Source organism: Saimiri boliviensis, chromosome 5 (genome assembly GCF_048565385.1).
Source record: "Saimiri boliviensis isolate mSaiBol1 chromosome 5, mSaiBol1.pri, whole genome shotgun sequence".
Lineage (NCBI taxonomy): Eukaryota > Metazoa > Chordata > Mammalia > Primates > Cebidae > Saimiri > Saimiri boliviensis.
In genome coordinates this window covers 108,710,563-108,730,376 of record NC_133453.1, presented here as the reverse complement: position 1 = coordinate 108,730,376, position 19,814 = coordinate 108,710,563, and the positions used below count along the sequence as shown (strand labels likewise).

The window sequence follows — 19,814 nt, the reverse complement described above, 5'->3', positions numbered from 1 at the left end:
GTAATCTCAGCACTTTTGAAGACCGAGGCAGAAGTATTACTTGAGCCCAGGAGTTCAAGACCAGCCTAGGCAACATGGGGAGATCCATCTCTGCAAAAATAAAAATAAAATTAGCCAACCATGGTGGGATGTGCTGTCCCAGCTACTTCAGAGGCTGAGGTGGGACAATCACTTGGGCCCAGGAGGTAAAGGCTGCAGTGAGCCATGATAGCAACACTGCACTCCAAACCTGGGCTACAGAGTGAGACTTTGTATATATATATGATCTTAGCTATGGGTTTTTCATAGACCCCTTTACTGTGTTGAGGAGGAAGTTCTCTTCTGTTGTTGGTAGAAGTCCTCTTCTGTTCTTGTTTTCATTTGTTTGTTTTATCATGAAAGAATGGCGGATTTTGTCAAACGCTTTTCCTATGTCTACTAAAAGGATCATGTGAGTTTTGTCCTTTATTGTATTAATGTAGTGTATTACAGTGATTAATGTTAATGTATTATGCCAACCTTGCACTCCTGGGATAAATTCCACTTAGGTGTGGTATATAATCCTTTGTATATGTTGCTGGATTTGGTTGCTAGCAATTAGTTGGGGATTTTGTATATATTCATAAGAGATATATAGGCTGTAGTTTTTCATAAATCTCTTTTTTTTTTTTTTTTTGAGACGGAGTTTCGCTCTTGTTACCCAGGCTGGAGTGCAATGGCGCGATCTCGGCTCACCGCAATTGCACTCCAGCCTGGGTTCAGGCAATTCTCCTGCCTCAGCCTCCTGAGTAGCTGGGATTACAGGCACACACCACCATGCCCAGCTAATTTTTTGTATTTTTAGTAGAGACGGGGTTTCACCATGTTGACCAGGATGGTCTTGATCTCTAGACCTCGTGATCCACCTGCCTCGGCCTCCCAAAGTGCTGGGATTACAGGCTTGAGCCACCGCGCCCGGTCTCATAAATCTCTTTTGTGCTCTTACTGTTAAATAGCATTTTGACAAAATGTTGGCACATATTACATTTCTATATATGCATAGCCCATAACAAATTACATACACACTTTATTTATTTATTTATTTTTTGAGATGGAGTCTCACTCTGTCACCCAGCTGGAGTGCAGTGGCAAAATCTCGGCTCACTGCAGCCTCTGTCTCCTGGGTTCAAGAGATTCTCCTGCCTCAGCCTCCCAAGTAGCTGAGATTAAAGGTATGCACCACTACACCCAGCTAATTTTTGTACTTTTAGTAGAGATGGGGTCTCACAATGTTGACCAGGCTGGTCTCAAACTCCTGACCTCAAGCAATCCATCCATCTTTGTCTTACAAAGTGCTGGGATTACAGGCATGAGCCACCATGGCTGGCCCAATATACGTATTTTCTTATGCAATTACTTTTTAGATTAATTAAGAGAAGAGCCGGGCGCGGTGGCTCAAGCCTGTAATCCCAGCACTTTGGGAGGCCGAGGCGGGTGGATCATGAGGTCGAGAGATCGAGACCACCCTGGTCAACATGGTGAAACCCCGTCTCTATTAAAATACAAAAAATTAGCTGGGCGTGGTTGCACGTGCCTGTAATCCCAGCTACTCAGGAGGCTGAGGCAGGAGAATTGCCTGAACCCAGAAGGCGGAGGTTGCGGTGAGCCGAGATCGCGCCATTGCACTCCAGCCTGGGTAACAAGAGCGAAACTCGGTCTCAAAAAAAAAAAAAAAAAAAAAAAAAGAGAGAAGAAAGAAGAAGAAATATGCAATTATACTTTCTGTTGTAATTATCTACTTTTACCAATACTTTTGTTTTTCATGTGGATTCAAATTAGGATCTGGTGTCACTTGCTTTCTGTCTGGAAAACTAAATATTTCTTGTGACTCAGACTGGCTAGCAATAAATTCACTCAGACTTTATTTTGGAGTGCTTTTTTATTTTGCCATTATTGTTGAAAGATAGTTTTGTTGGGTATAGAATTACTGGTTAACAGGTTTTTTGCTGTTGTTGTTTTGTTGTGTTTTGTCTTTACTGTTAAGCACTTTGAGCATGTCATACCACTGCTTTCTAGATTCCATTGCTTCCAATGAGACATCATTTGTCAATCTTATTGTTCTTCCCTGGTACATGATGAATTTTATTCCCTTTGCTACATTTAAGATTTTATCTTGCCAGGCGCGGTGGCTCAAGCCTGTAATCCCAGCACTTTGGGAGGCTGAGGCGGGTGGATCACGAGGTCAAGAGATCGAGACCATCCTGGTCAACATGGTGAAACCCCGTCTCTACTAAAAATACAAAAAATTAGCTGGGCATGGTGGCACGTGCCTGTAATCCCAGCTACTCAGGAGGCTGAGGCAGGAGAATTGCCTGAACCCAGGAGGCGGAGGTTGCGGTGAGCCGAGATCGCACCATTGCACTCCAGCCTGGGTAACAAGAGCGAAACTCCGTCTCAAAAAAAAAAAAAGAAAAGAAATACCTGAGACTGGGTAATTTACAAAAAAAATTTTTTAAAAGAGGTTTAACTGGTTCATAGTTCTGCAAGCTACACAGAAAGCATGACAGCATCTGCTTGGCTTCTGGGGAAGCCTCAGGAAACTTGCAATCATGGCAGAAGATGAAGGAAGCAAGCCTGTCTTATGTGACCAGAGCAGGAAAAAGACAGAGGGATGGGAGAGGTGCTACAGAAATTTAAATGACCAGCTCTTGTGAGAACTCACTATCATGACCAAGGCAGGTAGTGCTAAACCATTAGAACCTGCCCCCATGATCCAGTCACCTCCCACCAGGCCCTACCTCTAATGTTGGGAATTATAATTTGACATGAGATTTAGGCAGGGATGCAAGCCATAACATTTGCCCCTGGCCCCTCCCAAATCTCATGTCCTTCTGATATTTCAAAATACAATCATGCCTTCCCAGTAATCCCACAAAGTCTTAACTTATTCCAGCATTAACTCAAAAGTCTAAAGTCTCATCTGAGAAAAGTCAAGTTCCTTCCACCTATGAGCCTGTAAAATCAAAAAGAAGTTGGTTACTTCCAAGATACAATGGGGGGTACAGGCATTGCGTAAATATTCCCATTCCAAAAGGGAGAAATTAGCCAAAAGGGAGGGGCTACAGCCCCACGCAAATTCAAAACTGAGCAGGGCAGTTATTAAATCTTAAAGTTCCAAAATAATCTCCTTGACTTCATGTGCTACATCCAGGGCACACTAGTGTGAGGGCTGGGCTTCCAGGGCCTTGAGCAGCTCTGCCCCTGTGGCTTTGCAGGGTTCATCACCCATGGCTGCTCTCAAGGATTTGCCTTGAGGCTTTTCCAGGTGCAAGGTGCAAGCAGCCAGTGGATCTAACATTCTGAGGTCTGGAGGAAAAATGCCTTCATCTCACAGCTCTGCTAGGCAGTATCCCATTGGGGACTCTGTGTGGGGGCTCCAACCCCACATTTCCACACTGCCTTAGTAGATGTTCTGCATGAGGGCTCTGCCCCCACAGTGGGTTTCTGCCTAGACATCCAGGCGTTTCCGTACATCCTCCAAAATCTAGGCAGAGGTTCCCAAGGCTAAACTCTTGCCTTCTGTGACCTGCATGAAACATGAAAGCTGTAGGGTCCAGCCCTACAGGGTTCTGTGAGCTGCTTCCAGCTGATGCAGAGATGAGAAATTGTAGAAATAAAAGACACAAGACACAGAGATAGAGAAAAGAGAGTTTGGGCCCAGGGGTCCACTGCTACCCAAATTGCAGAGACCAGCAGTGGCCCTGAATGCGGGACCCTGTCACTTTTATTGAGTTGCAGATCTGGGGGCAGGGTAGGTAGGGTGTGGCCTTGGTGGTCGGTGACTCAGGGCAGGGTAGATAGGGTGTGGCAGTGATAGGGTCAAGTGCTTCACCTGTCATTCAGGTAGAGGCTCAGGAATTTCTGGCACCCGAAGTGAGGTAAGGAGCATAATGCATCAGCACTTTTTCCATACTTATCAAGAATGAACTAAAACATTAAGATTTATATTACTGTTACTGATTATCTTTTTGAAGAAAAAAGGAACCAGGTGCAGAAGCAGAACATGAGAGTAGACATGGAACATGACCACTGCAGCACAGCATCACATAGTGACAGTTAAGCCCCCAGATGTCTGTGGGTCTGCCTGACAGCCGTCAGGCCTTACCACAAGAGCTTGGAGAAGCAGAGTTTTCTCCAAACTTCCCCAGGAAGGTGATGTCTCAGCCATTTTGGACATCTCCTTCCCTAGCTGGCTAAACAGCAGGCACTTTCACAGCACTGGCACTGCCACACAGCTGAGGCGCCCTCCAGCAGCCCTTATGCGGGTGTGACAGAGGGCTTAGAGCATCTTGCCTTAGTGTCATTCATTTCACAATGTCACTGCAGGGTCACACTTCCGACCTGAGAGGCATTAGTAAAAGAATTAAGATCACATATGAATAACTAATAACTACCATGGTTATATTTCTAACTACTTTTGAAGATGGCGCCATTGCTCTCCAGCCTGGGCAATAATAGAGTGAGACTTTATCTCAAAAAAAAAAAAAAAGTTTCTGGTCATATCTGATTAAATGAGCATCATCCTGAAATATGACATTCCAAACAAGTCCTTGGTTGTCACCAATGTTTCCAACTATTTCTCATTAACAAGAAGGACATATTCTTATTGAATTTATGGCAATAACTTACATTTCCATGAAAATATGAATGCTCAGGAAGCGTTTTGAATAATAGAGGGGCCAGGCAGAAAGAAATCATTTTACAAACAGTTCATTTCTGTTTTAAAAAGTGCAGTCTACTAAATTGCTTTTTTTTTGGGGGGGGGGTGGTTTTGTTTTTTTTTTTTTTTTTTTTTTTTGAGACAGAGTTTTGCTCTTGTTACCCAGGCTGGAGTGCAATGGCACAATCTCAGCTCACCGCAACCTCAGCTTCCCAGATTCAGGCAATTCTCCTGCCTCAGCCTCCTGAATAGCTGGGATTACAGGCACACGCCACCATGCCCAGCTAATTTTTTTTTTTTTTTTTCGTATTTTTAGTAGAGACGGGGTTTCACCATCTTGACCAGGATGGTCTTGATCCCTTGACCTCATGATCCACCCACCTCGGCCTCCCAAAGTGCTGGGATTACAGGCGTGAGCCACCGCGCTCAGCCCTAAATTGTTATTAATTATAGATAACTTATGAGAAAAATAGAAAAGGGGAATTCCTTATGGAGCCAGATAATTTTCGAATACGGAAGACTAGATAACAGTTCCTTACAATAGTGCCACTGACAAGGAAATACAGTCGTTTCTGCATCCTGCAAAATGAGATAATAAAGTCAAAATATTTTTGACAAAATAACTATAAACATGATTAACCCCATTTTCAAAGAGCAGACAACAAGACAGCAAGTGTTTTCAGGGGCCCTCTGGGAAATTCAGACAGTTTAGACATCAAAGCTATCCCAGATAAACGCCATTCTCGAAAACGGCATTCCAGGTAAAACCTGGGGAATTTTATCTTATTTTACTTGACATTGGGACTCAGTACTGGGAAAGCAAAAAGCAAAGTTATCCAGAGATTTAACCACTTAAGACAGAAGTCAAATTATGAGAAACTACTTGGCTATTCATTTCAAACTGACAATAAAATATTTAAATGTTCGTTTAAAATCAACAGAGAAGGAAAATAATCGTAAAGAAATTAGCCCTTTCTACGTGAGTTTTATTTTCTTTCCTTTTTTTTTTTTTTCTTTTGAGTTAGAGTCTCACTCTGTCACCCAGGCTGGAGTGCAGTGGTGCAGTCTAGGCTCACTGCAGCTCTGACCTCCCCAGCTCAAGCAATCCTCCCACTTCAGTCTCTCCAGTAGCTGGGACCACAGGCACAGGCCACCGTGCCCGGCTAATTTCTCCTATTTTTGTAGAGATGGGGTTTCATCACATTGGCCAGGCTGGTCTCAAATTCCTGAGCTCATAATCCACTGGCCTCAGCACCCCTAAATGCTGGGATTATAGGCATGAGTCACTGTGCCTGGCCCATAAATGTTTTTGTTAAACCAAAAATATTAAACCAGTCACATTTGTCTAAATAACAAGATTTTGAATCCTTAAAACATTTCTGAGTTAGTTTGTTTTTGTTTTTGTTTTTGTTTTTGTTTAGACAGAGTTTCACTCTCTCCCAGGGTGGAGTGCAGTGGGGCAATCTCGGTTCACTGCAACTTCCGCCTTCTGGGTTCAAGCAATTCTCCTGTCTCAGCCTCCCAAGTAGCTGGGATTACAGGCACCCACCAGCACCCCAGACTAATTTTTGTGTTTTTAGTAGAGACAGGGTTTCACCATGTTGGCCAGGTTGGTCTCGAACTCCTGACCTCAAGTGATCCGCGCACCTCAGCCTCCCAAAGTGCTGGGATTAGAGGTGTGAGCCACCACGCCCAGCCTCTGAGTTAGTTTTTATAAAAATAATTCTCTTTTCCTTGTTGACCATTGACAGTATTAGAAGTTACATTTCTCTAACTTCTGAAAAATTCGGGATGATTCCATTTATATAAGGTGCTTATTTATCTCTAAGGCAATCAGAACAGGATCCCTTTAGCGATTTTCTCATCTAATCTGGCTGGGGAGGGCTGCAGCCAAAAGCGCCTGCGAGCGGCCCGCGCCCGGCGGAGGAGCCGGGACCCCGGAGAGCCGGACGGGCGGTGCCAGCCGGGCAAGCCGACGCTGCCACCCGCGACCCGGAGCCCAACCGCCCGCCAGCGCCCCTAGCGGAGCCCGCGCATCCCCAGCCGCACGCGCGCGCAGCCAGCGCTCAGCACCAAGTGCCTGCAGCGTGGTGACAACGCCAACCGCGCCCTCTGTCTCCAGCACACTCCAGGGGGACACTGGGAATACAGTAGTCACAAGTGGCTATGATAAATATATATTAATAGTATATTGTGTTCGTTACATATAATGTGGGTGCAGTATGTGTTTTAAATATAATTCAATATAAATAATGAATTAACTAAAGTTAATTAAAATTTAAAATTCAGTTCTGCTGCTGCCCCGCAGGTGCAGAGGCTACATGTGGCTGCTGGTCATGGCGATGGCCTTGGCCGGAGCATCTCCCTCGGTGCAGAAGCTCTACGGCCCGTGGCCACAGAGAGGCTCTGCTGACCCCAAGGTGGTGCAGCAGAGGCATCATTTTGTGGCAAGTGCTTTGGCACACTGCCTGAGGAAGATCACCAGGGCCAGGCCACCAGCCCAGACAGTGACTGCGCCCTGGTGAATCACCCGGGTGAGCCAACACTTGCCACAAAGCCTGAACCACACAACTCAAGGTCACCTAGAAAAGCCAAGGCAGTGATGACAGTCACCGGGCTGGCAAGCAGAACGCAAAGAAATGAGACTTGAGAAGACCATCACCACGCAAGCACTTAGGCATTCTTTAAGAAATGAATAAATAAAAGAAGAAACTGTAACTATGAGACCAGCCCATACTGGGCCTACCTTGTTGATGACAGAATGTCGCCTTGCTTTGAAGGTACAACAGAGCCAAAACTGCAAGCCACGTAGCCTGGGCATGCGCAGTGGAACATGCTTGGGCCCGTAACCACACCCGGAACCAATAACTCCTCCCCTTGGAATCAAGAAGACCAGGACGGGACTGAAACCTGAACACGGACATCTTTCAGAAGCAGGAGTCCATTGACCTGGGAGACTAGGGCTCAAATCTGCATTGACAAATCTCTCCATAAATGGGCAAATTTGAAGCCCCCCACCATCAGACCCTGCCAAGCCAACATTCCAAAATCATTTCCCTTGCCCTCTGATCTCTTAAAGCTTGCCCCAGACTCAAACTGGGGAGACAGATCTGAACCCAGCTCCTGCCTCCTTGCTGGTCAGTTTTGCAATAAAGCCTCTCTTTTCTCAAAAGCTGGTACTGTTGGCCGGGCGCGGTGGCTCAAGCCTGTAATCCCAGCACTTTGGGAGGCCGAGGCGGGTGGATCACGAGGTCAAGAGATCGAGACCATCCTGGTCAACATAGAGAAACCCCATCTCTACTAAAAAATACAAAAAAATTAGCTGGGCATGGTGGCACGTGCCTGTAATCCCAGCTACTCAGGAGGCTGAGGCAGGAGAATTGCCTGAACCCAGGAGGCGGAGGTTGCGGTGAGCCGAGATCGCGCCATTGCACTCCAGCCTGGGTAACGAGAGCGAAACTCTGTCTCAAAAAAAAAAAAAAAAAGCTGGTACTGTTGTCACTGGCTTTGCTGTGCATTGAGCAGTGAGCCCATCTGCTTGAAAACAAAACTCCTCAAGGCATTGGCAGTGTCACCAGTCAGTGACAGGGCTGTGTGGGCCCTGAGGGGTGACCTGGAGGAAGGGGAGGCATGGGAGAGGGAGGAGGAGGAGCAGTAGCCAGGCTTCCACCCAAGAGCCCAGGCTCAGCAAAGCCACAGAAGAAGGGAGTCTCCAAACTGCTGGGCCCAGAAGGACCCCACGGAGCCTCAGGGAGAGCCACAGGGGCTAAACACTTTATTTTAAAAATTCAAATATGCTTCAAATGAAAACTCCTGTCCATTTATTAAGCACCCACAGAGTGCCAGGCACCATACAAAACATTAAAAAGATTTGTTCGTGCTCTTTTAAAGCAAAATCCACTATTCCGTTGCACTTGGTGTAATGCTGACATTTTAGATCCATTGTCATAAAACAACCAAGATCTTCGAGACTTGCTCAAGAAACAAGTTTCCAATCCACAGTAGAAACAGATCATGCAGGTTTATGCGGAAGTCAACTGGTGATGTCTGTCAACTATTTCACTTAATGTCCTCTCCCTCTGAAACCACCACCCCCTCTTCCTCCTCGGAAGCCCTCACCTCCACCTCCTCTTCCACCTCTAAAACCACCACCTCTGCCACCTCCTCCTCAGCCTCCTCCTCGGCCTCCCCTGCCACCACCTCTTAGAGGTCCTTCCAGGAGGTCGAGGTAAAAACTTCTGCAGTGGCAGCAGCTTATATGGGTCTATATAAAACCTCCGTAGTTTTTTAAAGGATGAAGCCTTCATATTTTCTGACAATTTAACTGAAAAATAAACATCTCTAAATTGTCCAAATATTTCATCCACTTTTCCAATTTGTTCTTTGTTTTCTAAGTAAACAGGAGCATTGAAATAAGGCACTTTATTTTCATCTGTGGTACTATGTCATCTTCACAGGGATGCACGAACTCTCCTAATAAGACTACACGTTCTGGAGGTCCTTGGTCTTGGCCTTTGTTAAAGCCTCCGCGGCCACCCCCTCGTCCAAATCCTCCCCTGCCGCTGCCTCTGAAATTGCCGCCGCCTCCACCACCGCCTCCACCTCCATCTCGGAAGTGGTTGCTGCTGCTGTAGGGCCTAGAAGGCTAAGTGGCTGGCAGGGAATAAGAATTTATTCTGGGCCGGGCGCGGTGGCTCACGCCTGTAGTCCCAGCACTTTGAGAGGCCGAGGCGGGTGGATCACGAGGTCGAGAGATCGAGACCATCCTGGTCAACATGGTGAAACCCCGTCTCTACTAAAAATACAAAAAATTAGCTGGGCATGGTGGCACGTGCCTGTAATCCCAGCTACTCAGGAGGCTGAGGCAGGAGAATCGCCTGAACCCAGGAGGCGGAGGTTGCGGTGAGCCGAGATCGCGCCATTGCACTCCAGCCTGGGTAACAAGAGCGAAACTCCGTCTCAAAAAAAAAAAAAAAAAAAAAAAAAAAAAAAAAAAAAAAAAAAAAAAAAAAAAAAAGAATTTATTCTGAAAGAGACAAGGGGCCGCTAAAGAATATTCGGCAAAGAGGACATGACTAGATTTCAGTTTTGAAATGGGGCCCCGGTGGGCCAGGCGTGGTGGCTCATGCCTGTAATCCCAGCACTCTGGGAGACTGAGGCGGGCGGATCACTTGATCTCCGAAGGTCGAGACCACCTGGGCCACCTGTGGAAACCCTGTCTTTACAAAAAATGGTGGCATGCGCCTGTAGTCCCAGCTACTCGGGAGGCTGAGGTGGGAGAATCGCTTGAACCCGGGAGGTGGAGGTTTCAGTGAGCTGAGATCACACCATTGCACTCCAGCCTGGGTGACAGAACAAGATCTTTTCTCAGAAATGAAGAGCTGCTTGGCGCTGGCTGACCCACCACCACACTGAAGGAAAGGAGAAGGTAGTTCAGGTGGAGGCCGGGCAGGGAACAAGAAAACCCAGCTGAACAGAGAAGGCCATGGCAGACAGGGGAGGGAGGGAGATGCCACTCTAGAAACTTCTCAAAAGAAGCGTGGATAACACTTGCTGGGCTCTGGGGGAAAATACTGTTTCCTGCACGTGGGAGAGGATTTGCTGGGAAGGGTACCGCTTCCTTAGGTCAAGGTGAAAGACCTCAGTAGAAGAAAAGGCTGGCTGTGGTCCCTTCCCCTGGGGAAGGTGGGAGCTGGGGCCTCCCCAACCTTGTGCTAAAGTTTGGCAAGAGTGGGAGGGAGGACGCAGGCCTCCAAGGAGCCCCTGCCCAGGATTTGCAGATGCAGTGGCTGTGAGAGCCGAGGCCAGGTCCTGCCTGGTGCCGAGGTGATGAAATCTAAAGCTCCTGAAAAGCCGGGCTTCCCCTTCGGGGGCAAGGCCATTGAGTACCACGCAGAGGAACACAGAATAGGGTTTCAGAACAAGAAAAAGATTTCTAAAACCCTTCCAGGGCCCTGTTGCACTTGTGTGCGTCTGCGTCCTTTGCCTCTCCAGCCACATCAATGTCCACTGTGAATGGAGTTCGGAAGGAAGGGCAGCCTCAAAACGAAGGATGGGAGGGAGGGAGGGAGGGAAAGAAGGGAGGGAGGGAGGAGGAGGGGAGGAAGGAAAGAAAGGAGGGAGGGACGGGAGAGGGAAAGGGAAGAGGGAAGTGGGGTGGAGGAGGGAGGAGGGAGAAAGGGGATGAGGAGGGGAAGAGAGGGAGAGGGAAGGGAGAGGGGAGGGGGAAGAGAAGGAGGGGGAGGGGGAGGGGAAGAGAGGAAAGGGGAGCGGGGAGGGGAGGAAGGAGTTTGAGACCAGCCTGACCAACATGGCAACCTTTAGTAATTTTTGTAAAAATACAAAAATCAGCAGGGCATGCATGCCTGTGATCCCAGCTACTTGGGAGGCTGAGGCAGGAGAATCGCTTGAACTTGGGAGGCAGAGGTTGCAGTGAGCCGAGATCGCACCTTTGTACTCCTGCCTGGGCAACAAGAGTGAAACTCCATCTCAAAAAGAAAAACCCCCCAAAAAAGCAGGGCACCGTGGTGGGATGAAGGCAGGTGCCCAGATGTGGGGTTAGTGGTGGAGGAGAGAATGGGCTAGTGCTCGATCTGTTTCCAAGGTAGAGCCGGTGGGGCTTGCCGATGGGCTTCGACTTATTGAGGTGAGGAAGGAGCGGGTAGCTACAGGTTTTGGGGGATGAGGAGGGGAAGTCAGGAGTGAAGTGTTTGGTTCTACATATCACCTCCAGGGCGCCTATTAGATGCCTGGTGGAGAAGTTGGGGAGGCTCTGCACACAGATGGTTTTAACAACACAGGCTGGGGAGAGGTTGCCGAGAGAGAAAAGAGGAGATGCCCCAGGCACGGCCACGCTGAGGACTCAGGAGGAGGGACAGCCAAGCTGGGGCTGAGGGCTGAAACTCACCAGACTTGGCAACGGCGTCTGGCTATTTTGTGATGAATGATATTCTGGCACGGTGGAGTGAAGACCTAGTTGAAGGGCCTCAAGGGAGACAGGGAAGCAAATGGTGATTGTGAGGGTGAGTCTCGCTGCAGTGCTGGGGGACGAAGGGTTTTGTTACGATCTTTCCTTTCTGCAACCATACCAGAGCAGAAAGCACACCCAGGGCTCACACAGAGGGACTCTCAGTGAAGGCCTCCTTCTGCAATGGGAAGTCCACAAGGCTAGAAACCAGAAATCGCAACCTAACCCCGCCCTATGGTCAATTTTGTAGGTGACCTTGGGTAGGTTACTTTACTTCTTGGTATTTCTGTTTCCCTCGCCTTTAAAATGAGCAGCACGCTCCTGCCTTTTCTGTATCGTAGCTGCACAAATGATTAGGTAACATCACTGATGGGCATTCATGTCCCCAGTCCACTTTCTAGCTCTGTGTGTTTAACTGTAAGTGCCTCATAGAAGTGGAGCCTTGCAGTATTGTATTGGTTCTTTCTGTGGCTGGCCTATTTCACTGAGCATATGTAGCACAGCTAGCCTAAAGTTAGAACCTGAGCAATGCCATTTTATAAAAGAAAAAGCTGTTTTTAAAATAAGTCGTAAAGGCTGCCCCATTCTCCTCACAGTAACTGCGGGCCTTGGCCTCTGTAAATACAGCTGCTAGTTTACTTTGCAAAATGCAAAAGGTAAAGCCGCTTATCAGTAACTGCCAGAGTTGCTAGCCTTTGCTTACCGGTAATAACCAGAATAAGCATCCCCATCTAATTCCATCCTGGCTCCTGCAGCTTGTAATAAGTGACTAAAATCTGTTATTTCTACCTTAACTCAGACAATGTGCAAACTAACGCTTATCTTGACTTCTGTAAGCCACTTAGGTAACAAAAACTTCTAGCCCTCGGAATGTCCAGAGACCGGCACCCTCCTCCCTGCCCGGAAAGTGATTTACAGAATCCCCTGGCCCTCAGAATGTCTGAATCCCTTCACCTCCACCCCCACCCCACACTCTCACCCCCACTCCCAAGGTGGCTTTTTGGGTATAAAAAGTATTGGCACCCTCCTTTTCCCCGCCACGGGTTGGAGAGACGCGAGTCCTCCGTAGCCGCCGGCAAATAAACCCTGTAATTTGGCATACTTTTGTCTTGGTGTTGACTTTCTATGCTCGGTCCAGTACAACACATAGTGTCCTCAAGGTTCACACATTATAGCATGTGTTAGAATTTCCTTTTTAAGGCTGAATGATAGCCCATCGCATGCATGTATCACATTTCATTTATCTGCTGACGGACACTGGGGTTGCTTCCACCTCCTGACTAACGTGAATAGCGTTGCCGTGAAGAGGTGTACAAATCTCTGAGACCCTGCTTTCAGTTCTTTGGGGTATATACCCAGAGTGGAATTGCTGGATCAGATTGTAATTATATATACACATACACACATATATGTATGTGCATTATGAATTTGTGTGTGTGCGTATTTATTTATTTTATTTTCAGGAACTTCCATACTGTTTTCCACAGCAGCTGTAGCATTTTACATTCCCACCGAAGTGCACAAGGCTTCCAACTCCTCCACATACTTGACAGCACTTGTAACTTTCTGGTGTGTTTTTTTGTTTTGATCGTAGCCATCCCAATGGGTTAGCCCATGCTAAGTGATCAGGACGGTCACTGTTACTATCAAGTGAGGTAACAAATCAGAATGTATTTTGGAAACAAATTATATCTGTTAGAATGAAACCAAGAAAACAGAGAACATTAAAAGGAATTTAGTGGGGGAGATTCGTTGTACAGGGGATGGAAAGGCTGAGAAGCCAAACCACAGGAAGCCATTAACATTACAGCCACCTAGGGCAGAGGACAAAGGACACAGGGATACCCAGAGGAAGCCAAGGTGGTGAGGGGAGCTGTGAAGGTAGCTGGAGGGAGAAGCCCAGGGAAGCCTGGAGGAATGTAACCTGTGAAAGGAATCTCAGGCAGACACCCGCTAGGAGGCTCTGAGAAAGAGCAGGGCACGTAGGTGTGGCCTGAGAATAGATTAGGATTGACCTGCGCGGGGCGGGGGCAGCTTTTCTGAGTGACCTGACGATGAGTCAGGAAACCTGGACGTGGCGCTGTCCAGAGCACGAGAGTGACACCGAACACAGGACAGCAGCACTGAGTCTTGGACACGGGGCGCAAAGGAGTCAAGGATGTTGCCAGGCCTGTGGCAGAAACTGAGAACCGAATAGAGAAGCAGGCTGAGCATGGTGGGGGTCAACCTTTCCTTTATCAACCCCATGGTAAGTGATCAGGATGGTCACTATTACTACAAGTGGAGTGACAAATCAGGACGCGACGTTCCCAAAAAATAAACCACCTGAGTCACACAGGTGTGAACATTTTTAAAAATTAAATTTTTATTTTGAGATCACTGTAAGTTTGTGCTCAGTTGTAAAAAAAAAAAAAAAAAAAAAAAAAAAAGAGATCCTGTGTACCCTGTACCCATTCCTCCATGTTGCAAAACTAGCACGACATCAGCGCCACGGTAGACGCGGTCAGACCGCAGGGCATTTCCATCAGCAGAAGGGACCCTCTGTGCCCCCTCAGAGCCACACCCACCCTGGCCTTCCGACTAACTTAATGCTGGCAGGACTTAGCCAGACCGTAAGGACTCTCCTACGCGGGACAAAGAAGAGGGTCAGGCAATGGGAGGGCGACTGAAGGCGAACTGGCAGCACCCACGCCCGGGGTACTCCGGGAGACCGCAGAGGTCCGCCGAGAAGGCACCCACTTCCGCGAGCGCTCCGGGCCCCGCCCCTTTCGTCGCGGCCGACCAATTGCCGCCCGAAGGCCGAGCCGCTTCCGTCCACGGCAGGGGAGGGCCGGAAATGAACGGCAGCTTTTCCCTCCAGCCACCGCCTCGTCCAAGATGGCGGACCTCCACCGCCAGCTGCAGGAGTACCTGGCGCAGGGGAAAGCGGGCGGCCAGGCGGCCGCGGAGCCGCTGCTCGCCGCGGGGAAGGCGGAGGAGCCCGGAGACGTCCCGACGGGGACGTGGCTGGGCCGCGCGGGCCTACGCTGGACGTGGTCGCGGAGCTCGGCGGAGTCGGCGGCTGCGGGCCCGGCGTGCCTGCCCAGCGTGACGCGCGGGCAGCGGCTGGCGGCGGGCGGCGGGTGCCTGCTGCTGGCGGCACTCTGCTTCGGCCTGGCCGCGCTCTACGCCCCAGTGCTGCTGCTGCGCGCGCGCAAGTTCGCGCTGCTCTGGTCGCTGGGCTCGGCGCTGGCGCTGGCGGGAGGCGCGCTGCTGCGGGGCGGCGCGGCGTGCGGGCGCCTGCTGCGCTGCGAAGAGGCGCCGTCGCGGCCCGCGCTGCTCTACGGGGCCGCGCTGGGCGCCACGCTGTTTGCCGCCTTGAGCCTGCGGAGCACGGTGCTCACGGTGCTGGGCGCAGGCGCGCAGCTGGCCGCGCTGCTGGCTGCGCTGGTCGGGCTGCTGCCCTGGGGCGGCGGCACTGCGTTGCGCCTCGCGCTGGGTCGCCTGGGCCGCGGCGCCGGCCTGTCCAAGGCTCTGCCCGTGTGAGGACCTCGCGCCCGCGCCAGCTGGGAAGGACGCGGAGGCAGCGCCAGCGGAGCCGGGACCCCGCTGCGAAGGCCCTTCCGCGACCGCCTGCGAGTCTAAGCTGGGAGCGGCTGCTGGCACCGGAGGCGAATGTCAGCGTCTTGTGCTGGACTCGGAACGCGCTCTGGAAATTTTGTCATTCAACTGGTGACAGGATGTGAGACGGTTATTAAGTTGCTCTCGAAGTAACTGTGGTCTTAGGTTCGGCTGAGTAAAGAAAAATGGCTTTTCTTCGAATTAGCTGTTCTTTTCTCAGCCTGTTTTGTTATTTGAAAATCCAGTGGTAGATGTAGGTTGTGACGGTACTTTTTTGTTTTGACTATACCAAGACTTGGAAGTTACTCTCTCATGTTTCAGTGTCAGCGAATCCAGAAGAGGATCAGATTAAACACCGAATTCAGCCACTGGACTTTTAAAAGTACTTATTTAAGATGGTTGATCTTGGGCTTTTTGTTCAGTTAACGAAATCATAAATATAGTGCCTTATAACATGAAGGGAAAATTAGTTATCTGTTTGACGACGAAAGCGATGGACCAAAGAAATGTCCTGCCCCAAGAAGCCTGGGATCCAGAAAGGGGCACGGACAGGCTTAGCGGTCTCGGCAGAACTGCTGCAAATAGGAAGGTAATTCTACGTCCGGAATTCCTGTATCGGGTGGAAACCGTGGATTTCTACAAGCTCGAATTACTCCTCACTTTATGGTCTGCTTTGTACACTAGTTTATAATTTGCAGGCTGATCTTAAGATGCTTTTCATATCTAATTGCTCTTTCCTTCATTTTAGGTTCAGCACTTAAACTTTTACCTACCTTAATTTATTGCCAGTAAGTCTGAGCCTAACACTCTAGGAAGTAAAATATATTTGGAATATAAACATTCTGTGCCAGTGGTTCTCACGCTTGACTGCTCATCAGTTACTTGAAGAGCCACACCTCAGGTCAATGCAGTCAGAATGTGGGAACTAGGTCCCAGGCAGCAGAACCCCTTTTTTTTTTTCTTCTTTTTGGTGCCGTGGCTCGGATGTATCAGAATCTTTTTAAAGCTCCACAGGTGATTCTGTGTTCCCCGAGGTTGAGGACCACTACTTTTTCTGTGCACTGGCTTGCACGGTTTGAAAATAATGCTTTTACTGAGCTGGATCCCAGTGTTGCCTTCACAGGGTGTCTGTCATGCAGCAGTACAGTGCCGCTGCTCCCTCCAACCCCAAAATGTGTGTTCCTAAGTCAGGTCCCTAAGCCCTGTCCCAAAAAGTGACTCAAGTGGCCAGCATCCACACTGAGGCTTGCAGATTACCCACCCTGAGTAAAGAACACTGTCTTGTTCCCCGTCAGTAAACAAGGTTACCTACCTCAAAAGGCTGCTCTGAGAGCAAACGCAGTATTTTCAGAATGATTCATTTTTTTCAGTTGTAAAGACTTACGCCATTGGCTGCTCTTTCTAGTCCCCTAAATTTCTGTTCTAGTTTTAAATTTCTCTAGAATTTGCAATCGTTGGGGGTTTTATAATTTTTACAATGTTTATTTTGTAAACACTTAAAAATTTGACATTTCTCAGCTGTTGGCTCACACCTGTAATCCTAGCATTTTGGGAGGCCAAGGCGGGAGGTCACTTGAGGCCAGGAATTCAAGACCAGCCTGGGCAACATAGTTAAACCCCATCTCCACAAAAAAATGTTTAAAAACTTTGCCGGCTGTGGTGGTGCACAACTGTGATCCCAGCTACTCAGGGTGGGGCTAAAGTGGGAAGATCGCTTGAGCCAAGAAGGTCGGGGCTGCATTCCTACCACTGCACCCCAGCCTGGGCAACAGAATGAGACTCTGTCTCAAAAATTTTTTCTCAGGAGGCTGAGGCAGGAGAATTGCCTGAACCCAGGAGGCGGAGGTTGCGGTGAGCCGAGATCGCGCCATTGCACTCCAGCCTGGGTAACAAGAGCGAAACTCCGTCTCAAAAAAAAAAAAAATTTTTCTCAATTCAAACATTGAAAATAGTTTTTATAAGCTCCAAATCACAACATCTAGTATATATTCTGACAGTGATGTTTTTAAAGGCCACATATATATATATATATATATATATTTAATAAAAACAATATAGAGGTTTTTGTTTTCTTCTCAAAATGTGATCTGTCAAGTCCAGTAGAGTTAAATGGTAAAATTAAATTTTTTTTAAATGTGATCTGGTTATCTGCTTACTGAGATACCACATTTTTTAAAGTTAAAGCCCAAAATAATGAAATTCTTTACACTAGAATCTCAGAAAAAAAAGTCTCGTCTTGGTATGGGTTTGTTCTCTGGATCCAGTTTTAGTTCATGAAATTTGATTGCAGTTTCTCTCTAAGCTATACCAGTTAGGGGTGAGTGAAGAAATACCCATAACCTAAAGCAATCTTGAGACTCCTAGTATGTTCATGGTGCGGTGCTGATAAATAAGCTGTAATTTCAAAGTAAAAAAAAAAAATAATAGTCTCTAGATTGTAACACTTAAAAGCAGTGCGTATGGCTGACATTTTCTCCACAGAAATCAATTAGCTTTTGCTGTTTTTACGTTCACAGAGAACCGGTTAGATTTTTATATACTGTTAAACTATGTCAGTATGCCTTTTCTAAGCAACCACTGAAACTTCAGCACCAGCGGCCAGTTGCTGTGGCTCACACCTGCAATCTCAGCACTTTGGGAGGCCACAGTGGGTGGATTGAGCCCAGGAGTTTTAGACCAGGGCAACATGGTGAAACCCCACCTCTACCAAAAATACAAAAAAATTAGCTGGGCATGGTGGTGTGCACCTGTGGTCCCAGCTACAGGGAAGCTGAGGCAGGGTTGAGGCTGCAGTGAGGCATGATTGCACCACTGCACTCCAGGCTGGGTGATGCAGCGAGCCTGTCTCAAGAAAAAAAGAAACTTCAATCACTACTAAATCTGCCAAATAAATCTGACTCTGACGCCAAAGTGAAGCTGTCAATGTAATGAAATGTTAAGGTGGCCATAGAACAGTCCTTTTAATAATAAAAGCTTCCATGTAAAACCAAAATAAAGGTCAGTATAGAAAGTATCATGGGGTATGTATAATAAACTGAATTTTTGGCTTCCAATCCAAACTGGACCAAATGGTATGTTTATTTCAAACAAAGAATTTGCCATGGACAAGATCTGTCTGGCTTACTATGACTTAGAAGTATGCCCTGCCGTATTTCCACATAACTAGTATGGAAGAGGAAGATTAAGTGTTGCAAAATTGTTTTAGGAGCTATTTTGGTCCATTCCTTATCAACTCCCTGTGTGATTTAAAGTTATCTAAAGGGCATGTGACTGGGTTTCTGACTAATATCAAGTTCCTCTCATCATAACAAGCCGATTCAAATCTAAACAGTGATTCCTAGGAGATACATCCAAGGGGGAGCTCCCTCACTACACAGCCAGAAGATTGCATTTTCTCTTCAGAGTATAATTTTCCATCTGTCAGGGCAAGTCTGAGTAAAAATTTCAACCTACTACAAACTACATTCGAGTAGTTTTCAAGTATTTCTCACTCAATCACCAAAATGGTGTAACAGAATCTGTTGAAAACCACAAAGCTCACAGCTGGGATTAATTTAAATGACCTAGCCGTTAATGTGCTCAATCGTGCACTCCTCAGCAGATGGGATGTGATGGAAACCAAGGATTTCCTTAAGGCAGGCACTCCACAACTAGTTTTCTGTTAATTCTTGCGTAAATCACGTTCTGTATTCATACAAAAACTTTATGTTTTTCTCTGACAAACTGTACACATAGAAACAAATTTCCAAATGGGCAGGAACTTAAATTTGTGGAGGTGCCCCATGTCTTGTGACACTTAAAAAAAAAAAAAAAAAAAAAAAAAATCCCAGCTTTTATCTTCACAAAACAACATGTGAGTTGGGGCAATGAGGGTGGACAGGACAGGACAAGGCCAGCCACGCTGGTGGCCGGCAGCAGTCTCTTCATCTTGAAGACCTCATTGAGGGTTCCTGGGATTCAGGTGCCCAGAAAAGAGTTCAGGGCTACAATGGTGCAGGCTTCCTTTTGTTTCTCTTGGTAAGTCCACAAGTTCTTAAATACTGTCCAGAGAGGCCTCAGGTTACTCAGTTCCAACTTCTACCGACCCCTTCCACCACCCCGAGAAGCTCCTCGCCTCGGTGGGCCAGAGTTCATGTTACTCCCTCTACCCCAGTTACTGCCACTCCGGCCACCTCGAGAAGGGGTGCCACTGCCTGGAGGGCCCCCGAAAGGTTCATCTCTGTGGTATCCATCGTGGTGCTCTCCGTCTAAGGAGCTGGAACGCCCGGATTTGGGCACTCTCTGAGCAGGTCCTGGGCCCCCTCGGCCTGAAACAAACAAAATTTCAGATGAGACTTTTTGTATTTTGTCAACAACTCCCAGTACAAACTTCTACTCTCTGCTGACAGTGGACTGCTTCTGGTAGGTGTCGGGGAGACTGGCAGTGGTATTCAGAGCACTGAGAGGTGTGCCTCTACCCTTTCCTGACCCTGCCTCTCCGTTCCCGGCTCATGGCCATGGGCTGAACATTAGCTAGATCCGTGTCCCCAGGGCTGTGTGACAGACGACGGGAAGCGAGGAGATGAGCAT

The 19,814-nt window shown here is 47.9% G+C and overlaps 2 protein-coding genes and 1 pseudogene across 3 annotated transcripts in view; 1 reads left to right on the top strand and 2 right to left on the bottom strand.

Moving 5' to 3' along the window:
- Nucleotides 1–8,719: 8,719 nt before the first annotated feature.
- On the bottom strand, nt 8,720–13,859 carry LOC101038967 (H/ACA ribonucleoprotein complex subunit 1 pseudogene; annotated as a pseudogene).
- A 622-nt stretch (nt 13,860–14,481) lies between these two features.
- SFT2D3 (SFT2 domain containing 3) lies at nt 14,482–15,255 on the top strand. Its single transcript, XM_074399809.1, has one exon. The coding sequence runs from the start codon at nt 14,523–14,525 to the stop codon at nt 15,168–15,170; it is 648 nt and encodes a 215-aa protein (XP_074255910.1). The 5' UTR covers nt 14,482–14,522; the 3' UTR covers nt 15,171–15,255.
- A 2,925-nt stretch (nt 15,256–18,180) lies between these two features.
- WDR33 (WD repeat domain 33) overlaps nt 18,181–19,814 on the bottom strand; it is a 117,544-nt gene continuing 115,910 nt past the window's right edge. Inside the window, exon 22 of one of the 2 annotated variants that reach the window (XM_003931598.4) lies at nt 18,181–19,552. In XM_003931598.4, coding sequence (XP_003931647.1) covers nt 19,323–19,552 — 230 coding nt within the window. In that variant the 3' untranslated portion in view covers nt 18,181–19,322. The remainder of the gene's footprint in view (nt 19,553–19,814) is intronic. The other variant, XM_074399807.1, reaches the window with a different exon arrangement.